The 18,647-nt window shown below is 33.3% G+C and overlaps 1 protein-coding gene across 1 annotated transcript in view; it reads right to left on the bottom strand.

Moving 5' to 3' along the window:
• GALNTL6 (polypeptide N-acetylgalactosaminyltransferase like 6) overlaps nucleotides 1-18,647 on the bottom strand; it is an 875,194-nt gene that overhangs the window by 496,550 nt on the left and 359,997 nt on the right. The window contains exons 3-4 of the mRNA XM_045830767.1: nucleotides 13,570-13,708; nucleotides 2,481-2,647 (exon numbers count right to left, since the gene is read on the bottom strand). Coding sequence (XP_045686723.1) covers nucleotides 2,481-2,647; nucleotides 13,570-13,708 — 306 coding nt within the window. The remainder of the gene's footprint in view (nucleotides 1-2,480; nucleotides 2,648-13,569; nucleotides 13,709-18,647) is intronic.

Raw genomic sequence — 18,647 nt, forward strand, 5'->3', positions numbered from 1 at the left:
CTTATCCAATGTCATACAGTTAATAGTTGGTGATGAGATTCTAACCTGAGATTATATTAATTTTTTATATTCCCCATTTTTCACAAAGCAGGAATGATATCTCTTATGTCCACCTAAATCCTAATTATAAAACCTCTTGGATACAAGTTTGAAAGGAGACTCTTTCCTAGTCCATGCAACTTTAAAATTACAATGTATTCTAAAAGATAATAGAAGCACTTTTATCAAATATTTCTTTCAAAGTTTACTTTTACAAATATTGGTACATTAACTTAATGAAATGCAGTATTCAAAAAGATTTAACCTTTAAAAATTTAATGATCATAAAGTAATACTTTTAACTTGAAAGTTCATAGGAATTGAATATCTAAGGCTTACCAAAGCATCAAAATAACTATTATTGGATAAAAATATCCAATAGGAATTCAAAATCACCGTAACTATTCCAAATAATCCCTTTTCTGTTGTCCTGCCTTACCAACATCAATTACAGGGACAGTCTTCTGGAACTCACTGCCCAGGTAACACCACATACAGAAGAGTCGGGGATCAGTTACTACTGTACCAAAGATGACAGTGATTTGAATGAAGTCAACACAGACGTATATGCCACTGTTTTCTCCCTCTTTATAGACTTTCAATAAAAAATACCTCTGAGAAATATTCAGCAAAAAATGTTCTACAAACCAAAATTGTCTGCTCCTATATATTTCCTACTATATTACTGCCAGGTCAAAATTCTGCTGTAACAGTTTACCAAAGCAAAGTTAATTATGTAGAAAATTCAGACAGATACACTGTCTGAATTCTCTTAGTACCAGCCAACCAAAAAGACCATTAATGTGGTGATGTACAGTCTGAAATCTCTATTTCTTTGTTCATTCTTTTATATATAAAAAAAACGTTTAAGATCTAACACATTAAATGACTCTTTTTAGTCTGTGGTAATAATAATTACTTTGAAATAGCCTCAATTAAGAATAAAAATATATCAATGTGTTATATAAATAAAATTTTAAATAATAAATTTCAATTTTAGACACTGGCTTATATGATTAAGTAGTATTGAATGCACATCTTTCAAAGTTAGGCAAGGCAAAAACTGCTATGAAATCAATCTAAAGCGATGAGTTGGTAGTTTGTACTTAAATGGAATAATGTTAGACAACCTTATTTTTGCCATATAAACTTCAACCCATTTTTTTTTGAGAGGGGAAGAGGGAGGTAGATGGGGAAAGAGAGAGAGAGAGCGAGAGAAACACCAATGTGAGAAACATTGATTAGGTGCCTCTTGTACATGCCCTGAACCTGCAACTTAGGTATGTATGCTGACCGAGAATCCAGCCAGCAACCTTTCAGTGTACGGGACGACACTCTAACCACCTGAGCCATACTAGCCAGAGCAACATATATTAATATTAGGCAGATCCTGAATCAGTATTTGAAATGAATCATTGAAGACTAGAACTCTCAAAGAAACCTGAAAATTAAGACACTAGGTAGTTTTACAGAATTTTTGAATACTATGAAGAAAATGACGTTATTGCCGCAAATGAAATTTCCCAAACTTCAGTGAACTCATACTACTTCAAGATGTATCCTCTTCTGAGGCATAAGAACAATATACAATCACACTGTTTCATTGCCATTATTTCTTACAGATATACAACACTGTTAAGCAGAGCTCCTTCAGGAAATGAAATATAAGTTAGAAAATTATCTCCCCAAAATAAATAAATATCATTAGAAAAGGTTTCCTCCCTTCCATTCACACCAGCCAAGAAAGATAGAATTATTTTTCCTAAAGTATCAATAATCCCCACATTTAGTCCAAATATAATTAATGAAGTCCTAATATCAGAAACTTTCTATATTTTATCCTCCTGTCTTATAAAACCAGTTGTTTATTAGAATGCTGAATTATTAAAACTTATGTCAAATTTTCTAACATACTGTTACACCAGATTCTTTTGTTACTGTTCAATTATGATAACTGGAATTGCCATGTAAAAATATTTGTGTTTCACTATAATTTTTAGTATTTATGAAGTAACATAAGCACAGCCTAGAGAACAGATCATACTTGTAAATAATAGAGTAGATACTTTTCAGAAACAGACGTACATTTTATAGTTCTACTAGAATATTTCACTACTCATGTGTACTTACAATAACATATTTTGCAGTGTTTGTACTGAAGCTGAAAGTAGAATTTGAGTCATTTTGCCAACACCTGCCTCATTTACAATGGGAATGTAATGCAAATTTCTTACAGTTCCCCAAATGAAGCAATAACTTCTCATTCAGCTTCCTTTGCATTTGGCCAACATTTTATGAAATCACAACATAGACAAAACTTCATAATGATCTTTCAGATAGGATCAAAAAGAAGCACCACAATAATCTTCTGCCTTTTAAAGCCTGTAATGTTCATATAGGTGACAACAGAATCAGATAAAATATTATTGACTGTATCTTACCTCTATCACTGAAGTCATCTACTAGAATGATTTCTGCTATCAGACTCTCTGGAGTTCGGTTAATTATACTGTGTATGGTACGCAGGAGTGAAGTCCAACCTTCATTATGAAATGGGATAATGATGCTGGTGTTTGGCAGTCTTTCCAGGTACATCTTGTGCTTACAACTGGGGATGATAAAGGAAGAAAAGAGCTGTGTCAAACACAAAACTATAGTATTTGTTATATCGCTATTTATACATTATGTTATCAGACAGATTTGCAAACTAAACTCTGTCCAATACTTCAGCCAAAGTTTGTACATCATAATATTTATTCTACTTATTCATGGATTTCATTAGTAATTCCTTTTCAAACTAATTCTTAATAAAAATAATCATTTAATACTTTTTAATATCCTCAAATATTAGGTGTGAATTGTATTAAAATGTGTTCTTACGATCTTACTATAATGGGTAAGTTATTCAACTTCTGTAAGAGTAGTCTCTCAAATGGGGCAGTGTAGGGGCAAAAAAAAATTGCCCATTTCATAATGTTAACAAGAATTAAAGTAGATAATCCATGCAAAAATACAGCATTACACATGATAATAGCAAGGGTTAGATAAATACTATCATAATTTTTGTTGTGATTATGTTGTTATTTTGTGATTATTTTACCTGTCAAGTTGTCTATGGAAGGAGGTAGGGAACTAGGAGAGAGAGGAACTGCATGAGGAAAAGTCAGACACACTTACGACACCATAATGAACAAACGAGGATTTCTTCCCTTAAGGATTCACAGACCAGTGGACAGATACATAAAATGATTAGACTTAAATGAGACGAGTGACATAATGGATGGGACAGAGAGCCCAAAGGAAGTATGACTAACTTCATCTGAAAGAATTAGGGACGTCTTTATAGATGAGTCTGTATGTTGAGAAGAAGCTCACGTAGGATCTTGAAAGCTATACTAAGGAATTTGGACGTTAGCCTGCAGTGAAGTATTTCATGAATTGCCAGTGATGAGGAAGACTGGACCATGTTTATGTGTTCCCCCAGCAGCAGGGCAGACGATGCGTTGAAGACAGCAGAGACTACAGGCAAAACAGCGATTTCGAGTTCTGGCAAAAAATAATGAGGGTGCTGATCTGATTTTTACTCTAAAGAAAAGCAACATCTTTGTGACAGTGTTTAACCTGATTGAATTATATCTCAGCGTTCTAGCTCTTAACCTGCTCCACAGGATGTTGAACTCACTCCCAAGCACAGCCATTGGAATCCTGAGGCTGTGGGTCCAGATGACTGCTGCTCAGCATTGCTAGAAATACTGAAGCACATCCAGGGCTTTACTAAGAATCTGAAAACTGTGTATTTTAGGATTATTTTCAAGTCAGGTTGAGAATAGAAATTTGTTAAATATGAGGACAATGTAGTAATATGGAACTGTGTTGAATAAATAAACAAAATAAAACACTATTTATATGTTTATGGTTACAGATACATACCAAAATTACAAAGAGAAATAGGGACACATCAAAACATTTGTTGCATTCAGTTTATAGAATTATAAATGGAAATGCCTATAAATATTGCATTTCATATTGCTGTATTATTTTAAAATGAACATTTGCATAAAATTAACAAAGAATTTGGAAATGGTTCAGAGATGAAAACATCTTAGTTAAGCAACAATTTATCTAAATAGATAAAAAAAGCTTTGAATTTTAAATGAACAAGAGAGACAAAACCAATTGTTTACATTCTTAAAAAAAGTTACTTTAGAGAAATGACAAATCATGTAGACATTTAAAAGTTCACAAAAAACCCCCACAAATTAGTCAGTAAACATTCTTCTAAACCATTCACGATAATGAAAATAAAGTGAATAGAAAATTTCTCATACTCTTCTATGTTTCCCCAAAACAATGCATACATTTTCTGACATTCTCTATTGGCATTTACTAAACTGAGGGATTTAAAATATATTTAGTTTAACAGCATTATTTATTTTAAACATTCTTAACTGTCATCCCTTTCACAGTTAATCTTGATAAATGTCATTGGCTTCATGCACAAAAATTAGTGGTTCTTTTAACAATAGGAATAGGCCAAAAATAAATTTTAATTACAGATGTATAAAATAAGTATGAGACTTATTTGTGAGATATTTTATTGTTCATGGTACAATGTCAACATTTAATCTGTGGGAGTTTAGGTAAAATTGCATTTGAGGTTCTTAAGACCTTCATATTCTTACCATCACTAAAACATTCTTTCTCATTGTGTAAAGCTGAATTTAGTTTTAAGTACAATGTTATCACATTTAAAAAATTGAAACTCTTGGACTGCAAGATTGGAGTAAAATGTTTGGATGAAAGTATTTGCATATATTAATCCTTAGGTCATTTTGTTAAGTTATCTAACGTATGGCTTTATTTTTTGTTTTACTGAGTTTCTTTGTATCTACTTATATTAAGTATATCAGTCAGGATGTTACATTGTACTCCTAACCAATGCCAAGTCCCAATGTCTCAAGACAACAAGTATTCTTTTTAAATTTTTCTGCTTATTCACCACTGGTTGGCCAGAGGATCTGTGTTCACTATAGTCAGTGCAAACAGCCAAGATTTTGACCTGTCAAACACTCTGCCATAGGTAAATGAGGATGCTGGTGGGTCTCAGGCTGGCAATTAAATGGTCTCTCACTAACATGGCATAATGCTTTCTGCTTGCAATGCATCGGTCAGAATTAGTCGCACAACACATGGGCCCAGGGAGTGCTCTCCTATATGACCCAGAAGGAACATCATCAGAAACATTTGGCAAGCAAGACTGGTGAATACAGCCATTTCAGTCTTCTGCCTTCTTTCAAATAAAAAAGGAAACTGCTAGGCTGCATTTAATGGAAAAAATAACAAGACTTGATTTCTTTGTAGACAAAAGAATTATAATACTGAAGGTTCCACATCTATAGAAGTTCAATTCATAATAAAGAGATCAATTCATCAAAAAGACTGTAAAACCAAATATTTTATGCACCTAATAACAGTTTCCAAATATATGAAGCAAAAGTTTATAGAAAAAGCAAGGAAATAGAGACAATTCCAGTTACAGTAAGAAATTTGCTCTTTATTTTGCTCCTCTTTTTCCAGTTTCATAAGGTAAAGGCTTATAATATTGATTTGAGGCCTTTGTTCTTTATTTTTACAAGTGATGAATGACAGATTAGAATGAATTCACTCTATGAATTGCTTGAAATATATAACAAAATTTTTGTTCATTTCAAAATATTTTAAAGTTTCCCTTAAACTTCTTTTTGAAACATTGATTGCTTAAAATAGGTTTTAAATTTCTGAGTGTTTAGTGATCACCTTCTTATTTTTCTGTCAATTTCTAACTCCATTGTATTATGGTAAGAGAATATACTTTGTAAGATTTTGATTTTTAAAAATCTGTAGTATTTATTTTATACCACATGCTGTGGTCTACCTTAATGGAATGTTTCATGCATATTTAAGAATATGTACCCTGCTGTTGCTAGGTGGAGTGCTTTCTCTTTGTTCTCTTTGTCGTTTCTTCTTTCCATTAAATATACATACTTCTCATGTGAAACAAATGAAATTTGGAACATATTTCAAATAATGCTGAATAAGTTAAAATGTTATTATACAGTAATGGTGATAATAAACAGGCAGGAAGTTATATTTTGAGTTTGCAGTAGAGTCCACATTCTAAATGGTTATCATTTTATGACATTTTATAATAATCATTATAATCCTCTGAAATGCTGATAAAGAAAGAAAGGGCCAGTTCAGTTCCAGTCAGTCTCATTAGGTGATATGTGGGAGGGAAACCAATTGTAAAAACTATGACTTGTTTGACTTCGTGGCTACAGCAAAAATGGTAGTTGGGGGTATATTTAGACTACCTTTTGATACATTTACAAGTAGCAGAGTTAGCACCTTGGACACTCTGCAAATTAATTAATTAGTTAAGTGATTAATTTATTGTCTTTTAGTTTATCAAAAGCCTTACGAAGTGGCTTTACTAATAAGACATGCCAGTGCAGGTAGTGGAGTTCTATGAAGTCTGTTATTAAAAATATTTCCTAAACAAGATTATCAGAACCCAGTGTATATTATAAAGTTAGTAACCCCCCCAAAATATGTTTCTTTTTAATCTCAAGGGAATCACTCACATTCAGGAAGGGGAGGAAACTTCTTCATTTTCTTTGAATTTTTCTTCATTATATGATTTCTTGCAAAACTATTGTGGTTCAGCTAACATTCTCTTGGCCCCATTTCTCCATAGTAGCAGAATAAAATGTCAACTTGGCATCTGGCTACTGACAATCATACTGTAGAGCCTATCTGTATAAGCCATTTCCAAGCACCAATTTACATAATTGTTTTAATGTCAGCGTATTCAATTTTCAATGGCTGGTTTTAGTCACACTGTTTTTCTGTTCTAATCTGGCCTTGTCAGTTGGGTTTGATAGAGCAGTGGTAACTGGTAATTTATTTTGCTTTGACAGGCTTGATAAATTAGTTTGGACTTCTGTGTATACATGAGTATACTTGAGTGTGCATGCCTGTTGGGGGTTGGTAATCACTATTTATTTGGTCACATAGTACACAGGAACTTATCTGTAGATTAATATTTCATATGGCAATAGGGTTAACACTTTAATGTGCTATAATATTTTGTGTCTTTCCTATGGAACAAGAGCGTGTGTTGTGCTCATACAGCTGTGTGTTCGCTGTGACATTACTGTAGAAACATAGTGAACACAGGGAGGGCGAAAGTGGAAGTCGACATAGACAAGGATCAGAACATGGAGGCTAATGACGGTGTTTTCTGAACTATTATTTTTAAGGCAACAGGGAGTCTTTTAAGTATTTTAGATGGGGGGATATAATGATCTGATTTAGCTTTTAACACTCACTATTACTCACTCTGCAAAATGTAAGAAGGAGTGTGTGAGGTCCAATTATGAGGTTATTTTAAAATTGCAATTAAGAGATAATAGTGGATATAGTTGAGATTAAGGGAAGCGCATGCATTCAAGACATATTTTGGCATTACATTTAGAGACAGATTTAATAATAGGCAAGAAAAGAGACCTTAGTAACATACTAATGTACCGATGGCTGTACTAATTTGCATAAGGTAGTTCATAAAAATGATTGAATGGTACTCACTTGAATAACAGTTTTAAAGAATTACTTCCTATCTGTTGTTTCTGATTATCCCTCCCCCAATCTGTGGCTAATGATATAACTGTTTTTCTGTTTTTTTTTTAAATCATGTTTAGACATACCTTAGACTGGCAGAGCATTTAATCCAAAGAAAATGTTTCCTGTCTCCCTCTGCCATGTTAGCTTAATTTCCTTCAAAATTCACTTGTAAATGTAGTGAAAGAAGATACCTCATCAACTTCACAAGTAAATCATAATAAAAACATGAAAGGAAGCCAGTGCATCCCAAAGTTCTATGTAGTTTTTGCAACAGAGATTTAAAAATGAATATTTGGGGGTGGTTACATTCACATATTTCTGTGAATGCATCCCAGCATTCAATAGACAGGTGTCAAAATAGTTAAATAACACTTTTGTATTTTGCATAAAATCTAAAAAATATCATTCTAAATACACTCACTAATTCATAGTTAAAAGAATTTGGACACATACAATTATTTTCCTCAAAGTCAAAATTGACTAAAAAATTTAATTGCTTTTACAATTTAAAATTAAGATTATAGTTTAGTTTATCTCCTTAAATTTTATATCTTCATGATATAATTGGAAAAAAAGGAAGGAAATCAGAAGGATCATCATCAGAAGGAAAAGAGCTGTAACTGATTTGGTAAACTTGGTCTCAACATCAATAATCTTAGTACAAGAAGAGAGACAAAAATAAAGTGAAAATCCCCACTTCAAAGTGGGTAAATAAAATTTCAAAATGAAAATTGACTTGTTCAGCACTATAGTGCTAGTCAAGGGAGTCAAAAATTTTTAGAATTATTATTTAACAGTACTTTCAGAAAACAGAAATGTTTAGACAATAAGGCATTGAAATTTTAAAAATTTACTCAAAAGCCTGTGTATGTTGAGAAATGCTTTTTCTCCTCATATACAAAGATGTTAGGCACTATTCACCTAGGGAGGAGATTCCCTTCCTCTCGATGGAGATTCCCATGCAGGGGTGCAGTCACTAACTAGATTTATACTGCTGGCCTCTTGCCATCTACACAGACATTCTTTCCAGGAGAAAGGATGGCTTTGAGTTACACAGCTTGCCATGCTTGGCTCAGCTCCTCCTTCATTTTTCTGCTTTGGAATCTGCTTACCTGCAGAGATAAAACATCTACCTCTGCCCTCCATGCCTTATGTCCTACAATCGTCCTTGTGTCATCCAGTGATGTCTATGACTCGAGGCTGAGTGTGATTCACTGAGGAGTTTACTATTAGAAATCACACTTGGCCCACAACAAAACTATGCCCACCAATGGAATATTACCAATAAGAAGGTAATATCTTAACCCCAAATCATTTCCGGGACAATCTCTCATTTGGCTCTGACATGTACAGAGTGCAGGGTTGTGATACACAATTGACCTTTGAACAGCACAGGTTTGAAATGCCTGGGTTCAATATATGCATATTTTTTTTCAGTAAATATGTTCAGTGTTATAAATATATTTTCTCTTCCTTATGATTTTCTTAATGAGATTTTCTAGCATCCAGCTTATTTTATCGTAAGAGTACAGTATATAGTACATAGAACATATAAAGTATATGTTAATTTACTTTTTGTGTTATCTGTAAGGTTTCCAGTCAACAATAGGCTATTAGTAGTTAAGTTTTGGGGGAGTAAAAAGTTTTATGTGGTTTTTCAACAGCATAGAGGGGTCAGACCCCTAACCTGCACATTGTTAAGGGTGAATTGTATTGGTGTAATGTAACTAACACTGCTGAAAGCAATTATGCAATCCAAGAGGTTGTAAACATTCTCCTACATTTTCTCAAGACTTGAGATATCACAGACATTTCTCTCAACAATCAGTATCTGACTTATTGTCAAAGTGATAAAGCTTTTAAAACTATTCATATCTTGGGAATATAAGTAAAATGTAAAGGAAAGTTAAATGAAAAGTTAATTCAGAAATATCCCAGCTACTCAGCCACCTTATAGGTGCATCTTAGTCAATGTGTAGGGGCATCAATTTTACCTGTATAAACATGTGTTCTCTTATAACAGCAAAATGTTAACCTGTTTTCTATGATACATTTACCTGGATCTTCTGTAGAGCCTACCTCAGCTCTCCTTTACACATGGCTCTGTGGTCTCTCAATCTCATGCATTTTCTCTTTTTACAGATGTAATTTCATCTTACACACATTATTTATACCATATTCGAGGGAGTATGTGTGGTGACTGCTGATTATCCATATCTACAGAGTAGTAAATATTATCAAATGATACCCTGCTAACCATATACTCATGCATAAGCTTATCCATTTGCAGGCCATCCATCCATCATGGTTTTCTGTTTCCCTATTTTATATGGATTTTGTATTCTAAACTTATGTTTTATAATTCTTATCTGGAACTAGAGGTAAAAATAGGATGTTTTATAGCACACAAAGATGTACACCACAGATGGTTGACTATATACAGAAAGAATGCACAATCAATATAGAGGTGGGAAAATTCTGAAGTTGATAAAGTGAATCCAGGCCAGCCAAGTATCTACTAACTGGATATTTGTCATGCAGAAGCTCTTATAGTGACATTCTTATCAATACTGAATTAAATAGAATGTAAAGGTAATATGTTCAAAGGCCAAATATCACATTGAGCCCAGGTACTATGGATATAGATTAATTAGGCAGTGACTAAAAAGGGGAGTATTTAAAGTATGTAGATATACTTTCAAAAATATGCAAAAGTCAATGCAAATGTAGGGTTAATACTATGGAAAAAAGGTGGAAAGTTTGATAATACCAAGGCATAGATATGAAAAAATGAAATATAATTTATAAAATTGGGAACTGTAAAACATATTTATAAAAATATAAAAATGTAAAATGTAAATGAAAAGCTTAGAATTTATCATTAGGATGTGAGAATGATTGAATCATTATACACATGCCAATGGATTTCCTTCATCTATGGTTACTTAATAGGAATCTATTAGTAACTCAATGAAATAATAAAGCCAAAAGGAAGCAGTTTGCTTTTATGCTAGTGAAGAAGAAAACAAATAAGTAAAATTTTTTTTTCTGGATTAGGATTTCTAAAATCATTCATGTTCTAAAAATTCTTCATGGTGAACTAAAATATGCACTAAGCAAAACAAAACACCCAGATATAAGATTTCGGGAAGAGGAATTTCTTTTTTTCTTTTCTTTTTCAAATATAGTTTCTTTTTTTTTTCAAATATAGTTTGCATTTGATATCATTCTGTATTAGTTTCAGTTGCACAGCATAGTTGTTTAGAAATCACATACTTTACCCAGTGGTCCCCTTGATATATCAGGTACCCATTTGGTCCCATACACAGTCCTTACAATATTATTGACTATATTCCATATGCTATAATTTACACTCCTGTGACTATTCTGTAACTGTCAATTTGTACTTGATCCTTTCAGCTTTTGCAATCAGCTCCCTCACCTCTACCCCTCTGTTAATTGTCAGCCTGTTCTTTGTATCTATGAGTCTGTTTATATTCTGTTTGTTTATTTTGTTCTTCAGTTTCCACATATAAGTGAAGTCACATGGTATTTGCCTTTCTTTGACTGACTTATTTCAGAGTGTTATATGATCTAGGTCCATCCATGCTGTCACAAGAAGTATGGTTTAATTCTATAATTTTGTTTTAGAACAGTGATGACTTTTTTTTACTAAATGTGAAGATATGAATAGGCAGAGGACACTTGCAAGTCACATAAATTTTGCATTCCCTTCGATAGATTCCATCAGTATAAACAAGCTATGGTCCATCACCTGCAGCCTGTTAAATTGATAATACTGGAACAGGTGTCAAGTTGCTTTTGTATTTCAAGTACCACTTACAAAAAGCTGCACACTCATCTAGTTATTTGTGCCCATATTTTGAGACACACAGATGAGGTCAAAATGATAGGACTTTAAACATTGGGATCCCTGCAAGACTTTCTTTGGCTCTTGGTTTCTGCTTATAGGATCCTGACAAAGTCACAAGCAATGTTGGATCTGCCTGCATTGCTGAGTCAGATGCTGGACTAACCAGGTTAAATGATCATTCTGGTATCTCACACTTGACAATTTGTTGTCTTCCGTCTCCAAATCCCTCAGTTAAGGTTGTTTGTTTTGTTTTGTTTTGTTTTGTTTTGTTTTGTTTTGTTGGTATCATTCTAGTAGGTGACTATTTGTCCTACTAGATATCCACCCTCAGTAAAGTAAAAATATAGTTACAAAACATATTTTAGCCAAATTTTATTCCCTAATATTTAGAATAGTGCCCTCTGATACTGTAAACTCAGTGACTCTAATAAATTTTTAAAGTATTTTTTATTCCATTTTTAAAATTTTCTTTTCCCTTATTGCCTAAGAATATCTTCTTAAAAGGTGGTAGTCACACTGAAAATACACTCTGAGAAGAATGGGAATATAACATGCCTTTTGACGTCAGTGATTTTCTGCACTGTCTCCATCTGCAATTCTTTCCACTTGAATACATATTAAAAGGTTGGAAGTGTGGGGGTGGGAGAGGAGGTGGAAGGAAATTATTCTCTGAGCATATTTATTATGCCAACAATGCAATTTAATTCATCTTTGATGGTGCACAATTAGGTATTAAAATTTCTCATAACTAGAAGTGTTCTCGGTCAGTCGGAATTACTGTAGATAATTTCAGGTAACCTGGGAATAATTTGGCTAGCTGGAAGGCCTAAACTCACATATAAAGCATTCAATTTAGGGAAAAATTGGTATGTTCTTCACATTAATCCTCTGCTTAACTATGCTGGGAAATGCAAGTTCCCATAAAACCTGAAGGGGAAATGAGTAATTATTTTATATTTTAAAGTAAATTTATAAAGGCACTGAAGGCAATTAAAAATGCTCCCCCAAATCATAATTTTTCTAAGGGTTAATTATTCTTGCACAAAATTATAAGTTTCATTTACTGTATATTATTGGTTTAATTTGGATTCCTATTCCTATTATTATTAGTTGTCCTTATTTTATTTTCTCTGATTTTCTTTCTCTTATAACAGTGCTGCCAAAGGACAAGTGATGTGGGGAAGAAGTGAACATATTTGTATAGTTGGATAGATTTCTCAAACATGTATGGCAATTCTACAATTCAAATTCTGACCATATTCTATGTTCCTGAAATACTTTTGGCATTGTATATGCTATCAAGAAAACCATAACAGACTAGGGGGAAAATATACTAAGCCATGTTAGGAGTAGATAGGTGTGGACAGAGAAAAGAGGGATTTCAGGTAGCTAAATATCACGTTATTCTTGTGTCCATTTACACTATAGTATTTAGCTATAACTCAGTAAAACTGCACTCACTGTCAATTGAGAAGCCACAAGCAATTCATAAAGTGACAGATAATTGAGCAACAACCATTCCCTTTGAATTATGGATACACTTATTTTAGGCATTCTTCATGGGAGATATAACTATAATGGCAGTGAATATGGCTGGTGTGAGAAGGAAATCGATAATAGCATACAGTATATAATATATGTAGACATTCTGTTAGCACTAATCACTGGAAAAAATGTTTGCTTCAAAAGCTACATGATCCAATGTAATACCATAGATATTCTCTTAAAATACGTCATTTTAAAGTGGAAATAATACAGTCAACTCAATAACAGAAGCATGTTTTAAGTTTTAGAGAGTCGCTAGTTATTCTTTGGAATTTTAAAGAATATTCCATTGTAAATCAAACAATAAAACATATAAAAGTTTTTACATAAAAGTATTAGGAAAACAATTTTAGTGACATGACTCATGGTGAACTGTGATACACATTAAACATAGTAAAACAAAATTGACAGGAGAAAACCAATCCACACATAGGCTCGCTGACACTCACTTAGCATGACGAATATCAGGCAGCGATCTCTCTAGAGCAATATTGTTGCTGACAAAAATATTGAAGCCATTTTCCCTGTAAGCAGAGTCGTCATGGTCCTCTTCAGTGAGGGGGTAAGGCTTCCCATGTTCACCTTTCCCTAGCAGGAGAAAAGAAAATAGGATCATCATCTGTATGCAAACCACTCCATCTTCTAACACAGAGGATATGACTTGAAGGTATATATTTCTTCAGTCACCTGTTGTATGCTCCACAGTAGGTTCTACCATTAAGGTTTTGTCATACTATGTTATTTTATTTATGAAAAAGAGATATACTCATGATAGGCTTTCAGTGTATGTTTCCTAATATTTTCATTCTGATTATAATATTCATACAGCTTTATAATTTGATCTTATACAAAATAAGTGTGTGAAAAATCTATCTTTTCATTTACTTTCTTTTTCTTTTAAGATTTTATTTATTTATTTTTAGAGAGGAAAGGGAGAGAGAAAGAGAGAGAGAGAGAGAGAGACATCAATGTGTGGTTGCTGGGGGCCATGGCCTGCAACCTAGGCATGTGCCCTGACTGGGAAACGAACCTGAGATGCCTGGCTTGCAGCCTGCACTCAATCCACTGAGCTACGCCAGCCAGGGCTCATTTACTTTCAATGATTAATATCATTTCATTGTATTCCAACTTACACCATTCCACTGAGAATATACTTTATTTTTAATTTTTCCTATTATGTATAATGCAATATCTTTTTATGAATAAATATCTTTTTACATGTTCCTAATTATGTATTTTTGGAGAAGGGAGGATAATTCCTACAAATAGAATTGCTAGCTTTCATTCATCCTCATAAGCATTGAATAATATTTTGAAAAGTACTGGTGAAATATATGTTATTCATAGTTTAGTTTGCCTTTTCTTGGTTACTAATGAAATTAATAATTTTATATATGTTTATCATTTTATTTCTTACATTGCTAAATGATTGTTCAGTTTTGTATATTTTTAGAAAAACAATTTACTTTGCTTACTAAAGTTCTGTCTAATTCATATGTTACAAATATTTTTTAAGTTAATTTAATTGAAATCTAATTGAAGACTTCTACTTTCCCATTCTGCATTCCAGGAACTTGATACTCCATCCTAACAACAAGCTGAACAGACTGAAAAATGAACTCTTCTGGGATCTGAAAGAGAGGAGAGGACACAATACAAACCGCTGCCCTCCAAATGAGGAGGACAGACAGGCGAATACAGGGAATTGAGGCTTACCAGACACACTCAGGAGTGGCAATGGCCAGGGAACTGGCGCCAGGATAGAAAACCCTGGACTGTAATTGATGTTGCTGGAGGCTCAGTGCAGGCAAGTCTGAGAGCTAAACACTGCAAGCAGAGGTGCCTAGTGTGAGGGTCTCCAATAATTTTGTGAGATTTACCTCCAGTAGCTCAATCAGACTCTGAGAGTAAATATTGAAGAAAAACCCTTTGTGCTTCCAGTAAGGGAAGGAAAAAAGGAGCTACTTTGAAATAGGTCCCAGAACACCCTTCCTCTTAATAATGCCTCTCCTTAGGAGAAACTAGTTAAGCAGAGCCTCATCTGTTAGGCCTTTATCAGAGCATAACTAAGCTGGGAGATAAGAAAAGTCCAGACTAAGCCCACCTGAGCTACCCCAGCCAACCAAAGATGGAAGATGAAAAAAAACCTGAGAAAATGCTATGAAGTTCACAGTCCAGAGGCATAGGTGCACTAAAAGCCTGATCATAACACTGTAGAACACTGCCCCTCTCCCACACCTCATCCTCACGTTAATAAGGCCTGTTTACAGCAATTCATTGGACTCAGCACATCCTATGCAACTGTCAAGAAAAAGTAACAAGGCATAACAAACAGCAGACAAACATGATTTGAAGACACAGAGCAAGCATCAGAACTAGGCATGTCAGGGATGTTGGAATTATCAAACTGGGAATGGAAAACAATTATGATTCATGTGCTAAGGGCTCTGTGAAAAAGTAAATAGCATGCAGAAACAGATCGGCAATGTAAACAGAAAGATGGAAATTCGATGAAACAGCAAAAAACAAACAACTCCAAAATAAACAAGAAATGCTAGTGGTAAAAACATTGTGACAGAAATAAAGAATGCCTTTGATGGGCTTATTAATAGACTGGACACAGCTATGGAAATGATCTCTGAGCTCGAGGATATACTATTAGAAGCCCCAAACAAAAAGCAAACAAAAGACTGTTTGGGACAGAATATCCAGGGACTTCAGGACAACTACAAAAGGTGTAACATACATGTAATGGGAATAACAGAAGAGGAAGAAAGAGAAAGGAGCAGAATGTATTGGAAACAACAATGACAGAAAATTTACCCAAATTAAAGTCAGATACCAAACCACATATCCAAGAAGTTTAGAGAACACCAAGTAGGATAAAGACCAAATAACAACAACAAAAATATATACATAGACATGTCATTTTCAAAGTGAAGAAAATCAAAGATAAAGAAAAAATCCTGATAGAAGTCAAAGAAAAAAACATCTAACCTACAGAGGAAGAAAGAAGTACACCAGACTTCTCCTCAGAAACCATGCAAGCAAGAAGAAAATGAACTGAAAGAAATAGTTGAGGGAGAAAAAACACCAACTTATAATTCTGTTCCCTACAGAATTATCCTTACAAAGTAAAGAAGTAAAGATTTTCTCAGACAAATACAGAGGGAATTTGTTGCCAGTAGATCTGCTTTGTAAGGATTATGAAAAAAAATCTTTAGAGAAAAGGAAAATAATAGAGGTCAGAATCTTGGATCCACATAAAGAAGGAAAAGTACTGAAGAAGGAATAAGGAAAATAAAATAAAAACAGAAACCTTTTTATTTTTCTTACTCTTAAAGGCTATTATAGTTTGTTCAAAATTAATACAAACATGTATTTGATTATATGTGCTTATTTGTATAGCATGTATAGTATATATACACATCTATGTATGCTTACATAAAAGTGAAATAAATGACAACAGTGATGCAGGACCTTGGAGAAAGGAATCGAACTTATTTTATTACTCAGTATTATAAGGTATTCATTCATACTACCTGTGAAGTAATGTAGACTTGGAAAATAGACTTGGATTAGTTGAAAATGTATGTTGCAAATTCTAGGGCAACCATTTAAAAAGGTTTTTAAAAAACAGTAACCAATATGGTAAGAAAGAAATCATATCAAATTCCCAATTAAAACAATAAAAGGCAGAAAAATAATAAAAACAAAACCAGAACAGGAACATGGGCAACAAATAGAAAAGAGTAACAAAATATAGTGGATATTAAACAATATCAATAACCACTTTGAATGCCAGTGGTCTAAATTTAGCACCAATTAAAAGACAGAATGTGTCAGAGTTGATCAAGATAGATTGAAGACTTTTTTCCATCTACATGATTGTATTTTTTCTTTCATTGCTTCTTATTTACATATTATATTTATTTATTTATTGCTTTTTTCTTTATTTTATTTTATTTTATTTTATTTTAATCTTTGTTCAAGTAGTTCATAACACTGTTCATAACACTGTAGAACACTGCCCTTTTACTCTCAATCCAGCTGACCCACCCAACCCCCATCCCCTCTTCCCTTCCATTACCACTCTCCCCCTAGTTTTTGTCCATGTGTCCTTTAAATTGGTTCTTGTAAACCTTTCCCATTGTCCCCTGAAATTCCCTCTTCTCTCCCCTCTGGTCACTGTAAGCCTGTCCTCTATTTCAGTGTCTTTGGTTATATTTTGATTGTTTCTTTATTATATTTATAATAAGTTCTTTTCTATTCCAATATTATTTTTTAATTTCATTCATGAATTTGGGGTTTAAAATTTTTATTTAATCCATTACAATTTTTGAACCATCTGAAACTTGTTTTTGTGTGAGAGATGAGGGAACTCTCACATTTATTTTCTTCACCAGTGCTTAGGTAGGTGCAGGAATGGCATTTAATGAACAGCTTGCCTTTTCCTTTTCTACTTTAAAAGGCCACACTCAAAAATTTTTCACTATTTCTGTGCATATTTAGGAACGTCCATAAGGATTTGCTTCCATTTTCTGTCAGTTCTTACACTGTGACACTGTGGCACAAACATAGTTTGGCATTTTGCCCAGCCACCGTGCACTCGCCATATTCTTTTTCAGACTCATCACTAGAAAGAAGAATAAGCTTATTCTTCCATGTAAACTTTAGACTCATTTTACTGTGTAATTAAATGACCCCTTGGATTTTATTTTGGAATTATATTCATATATTAGCTCACCCTTGGAGAAGTGATATTTTTATATATCTTAATTTTTCAAAGCTCTTTCCCTTGGACATCAGTGGAACTTTACAGTTTTCTTTATTTAAGTCCTATGCATTTTTGTTAACTTTTACTAGTATGTGTTTTTCTTCACTGTCCTTTCTTTCACACACTGAAGTTACTCACTTTTATACTTATTTGTCAATCAGTCACTTTATTGAACTCATTTTTTGTAATATATATACATTTATCTCAGGTATTTTCAAGGTACACATAATTTTATTTCAAATGATAATACTTATTTCCTCCTCTTTTCTTCCTGAGTGCCAGGTGTCAGCTTTCTTGTTTAATTCTATAGTTTACAATAAATAACACTGTTGTCAACGGCATCACTCGGGTAATGACTTTAAAGAGATTTCTGGGAAACGTAGCAAATGTATGTTGCCTGCTGAATATGTGTTTCTGAGTGTGTGTGTGTATGTGTGTAACAGCATAAGAAAAAGTCCTTTTAATGTCTGTTAACTAAAGGTTGTTTATCATAAATAGAACACATTTTACTAAATTCTTTTTAAAAAGTCATAGATTTACACTTTTCACTTGATTAAGCTTTGATTTTGCCATATTTTGTTTTTAATTACTGAGATTCATTTCCATGTTGTTAGTAAATTTGGCTTCTGTAGCCATATTCTCCTGTATGAAAGTGAAAGCTCTCCTTTCCCTCTGCCTTCTGTCCAAATGACATTAACCTCAGCAGAACTGATGGCCAAGATCAAACATCGAGGGACTGGTAAGAAATTA

Source organism: Phyllostomus hastatus, unplaced genomic scaffold, assembly GCF_019186645.2.
Source record: "Phyllostomus hastatus isolate PE091 unplaced genomic scaffold, TTU_PhHast_1.1 phas_contig_159, whole genome shotgun sequence".
Classification (NCBI taxonomy): domain Eukaryota; kingdom Metazoa; phylum Chordata; class Mammalia; order Chiroptera; family Phyllostomidae; genus Phyllostomus; species Phyllostomus hastatus.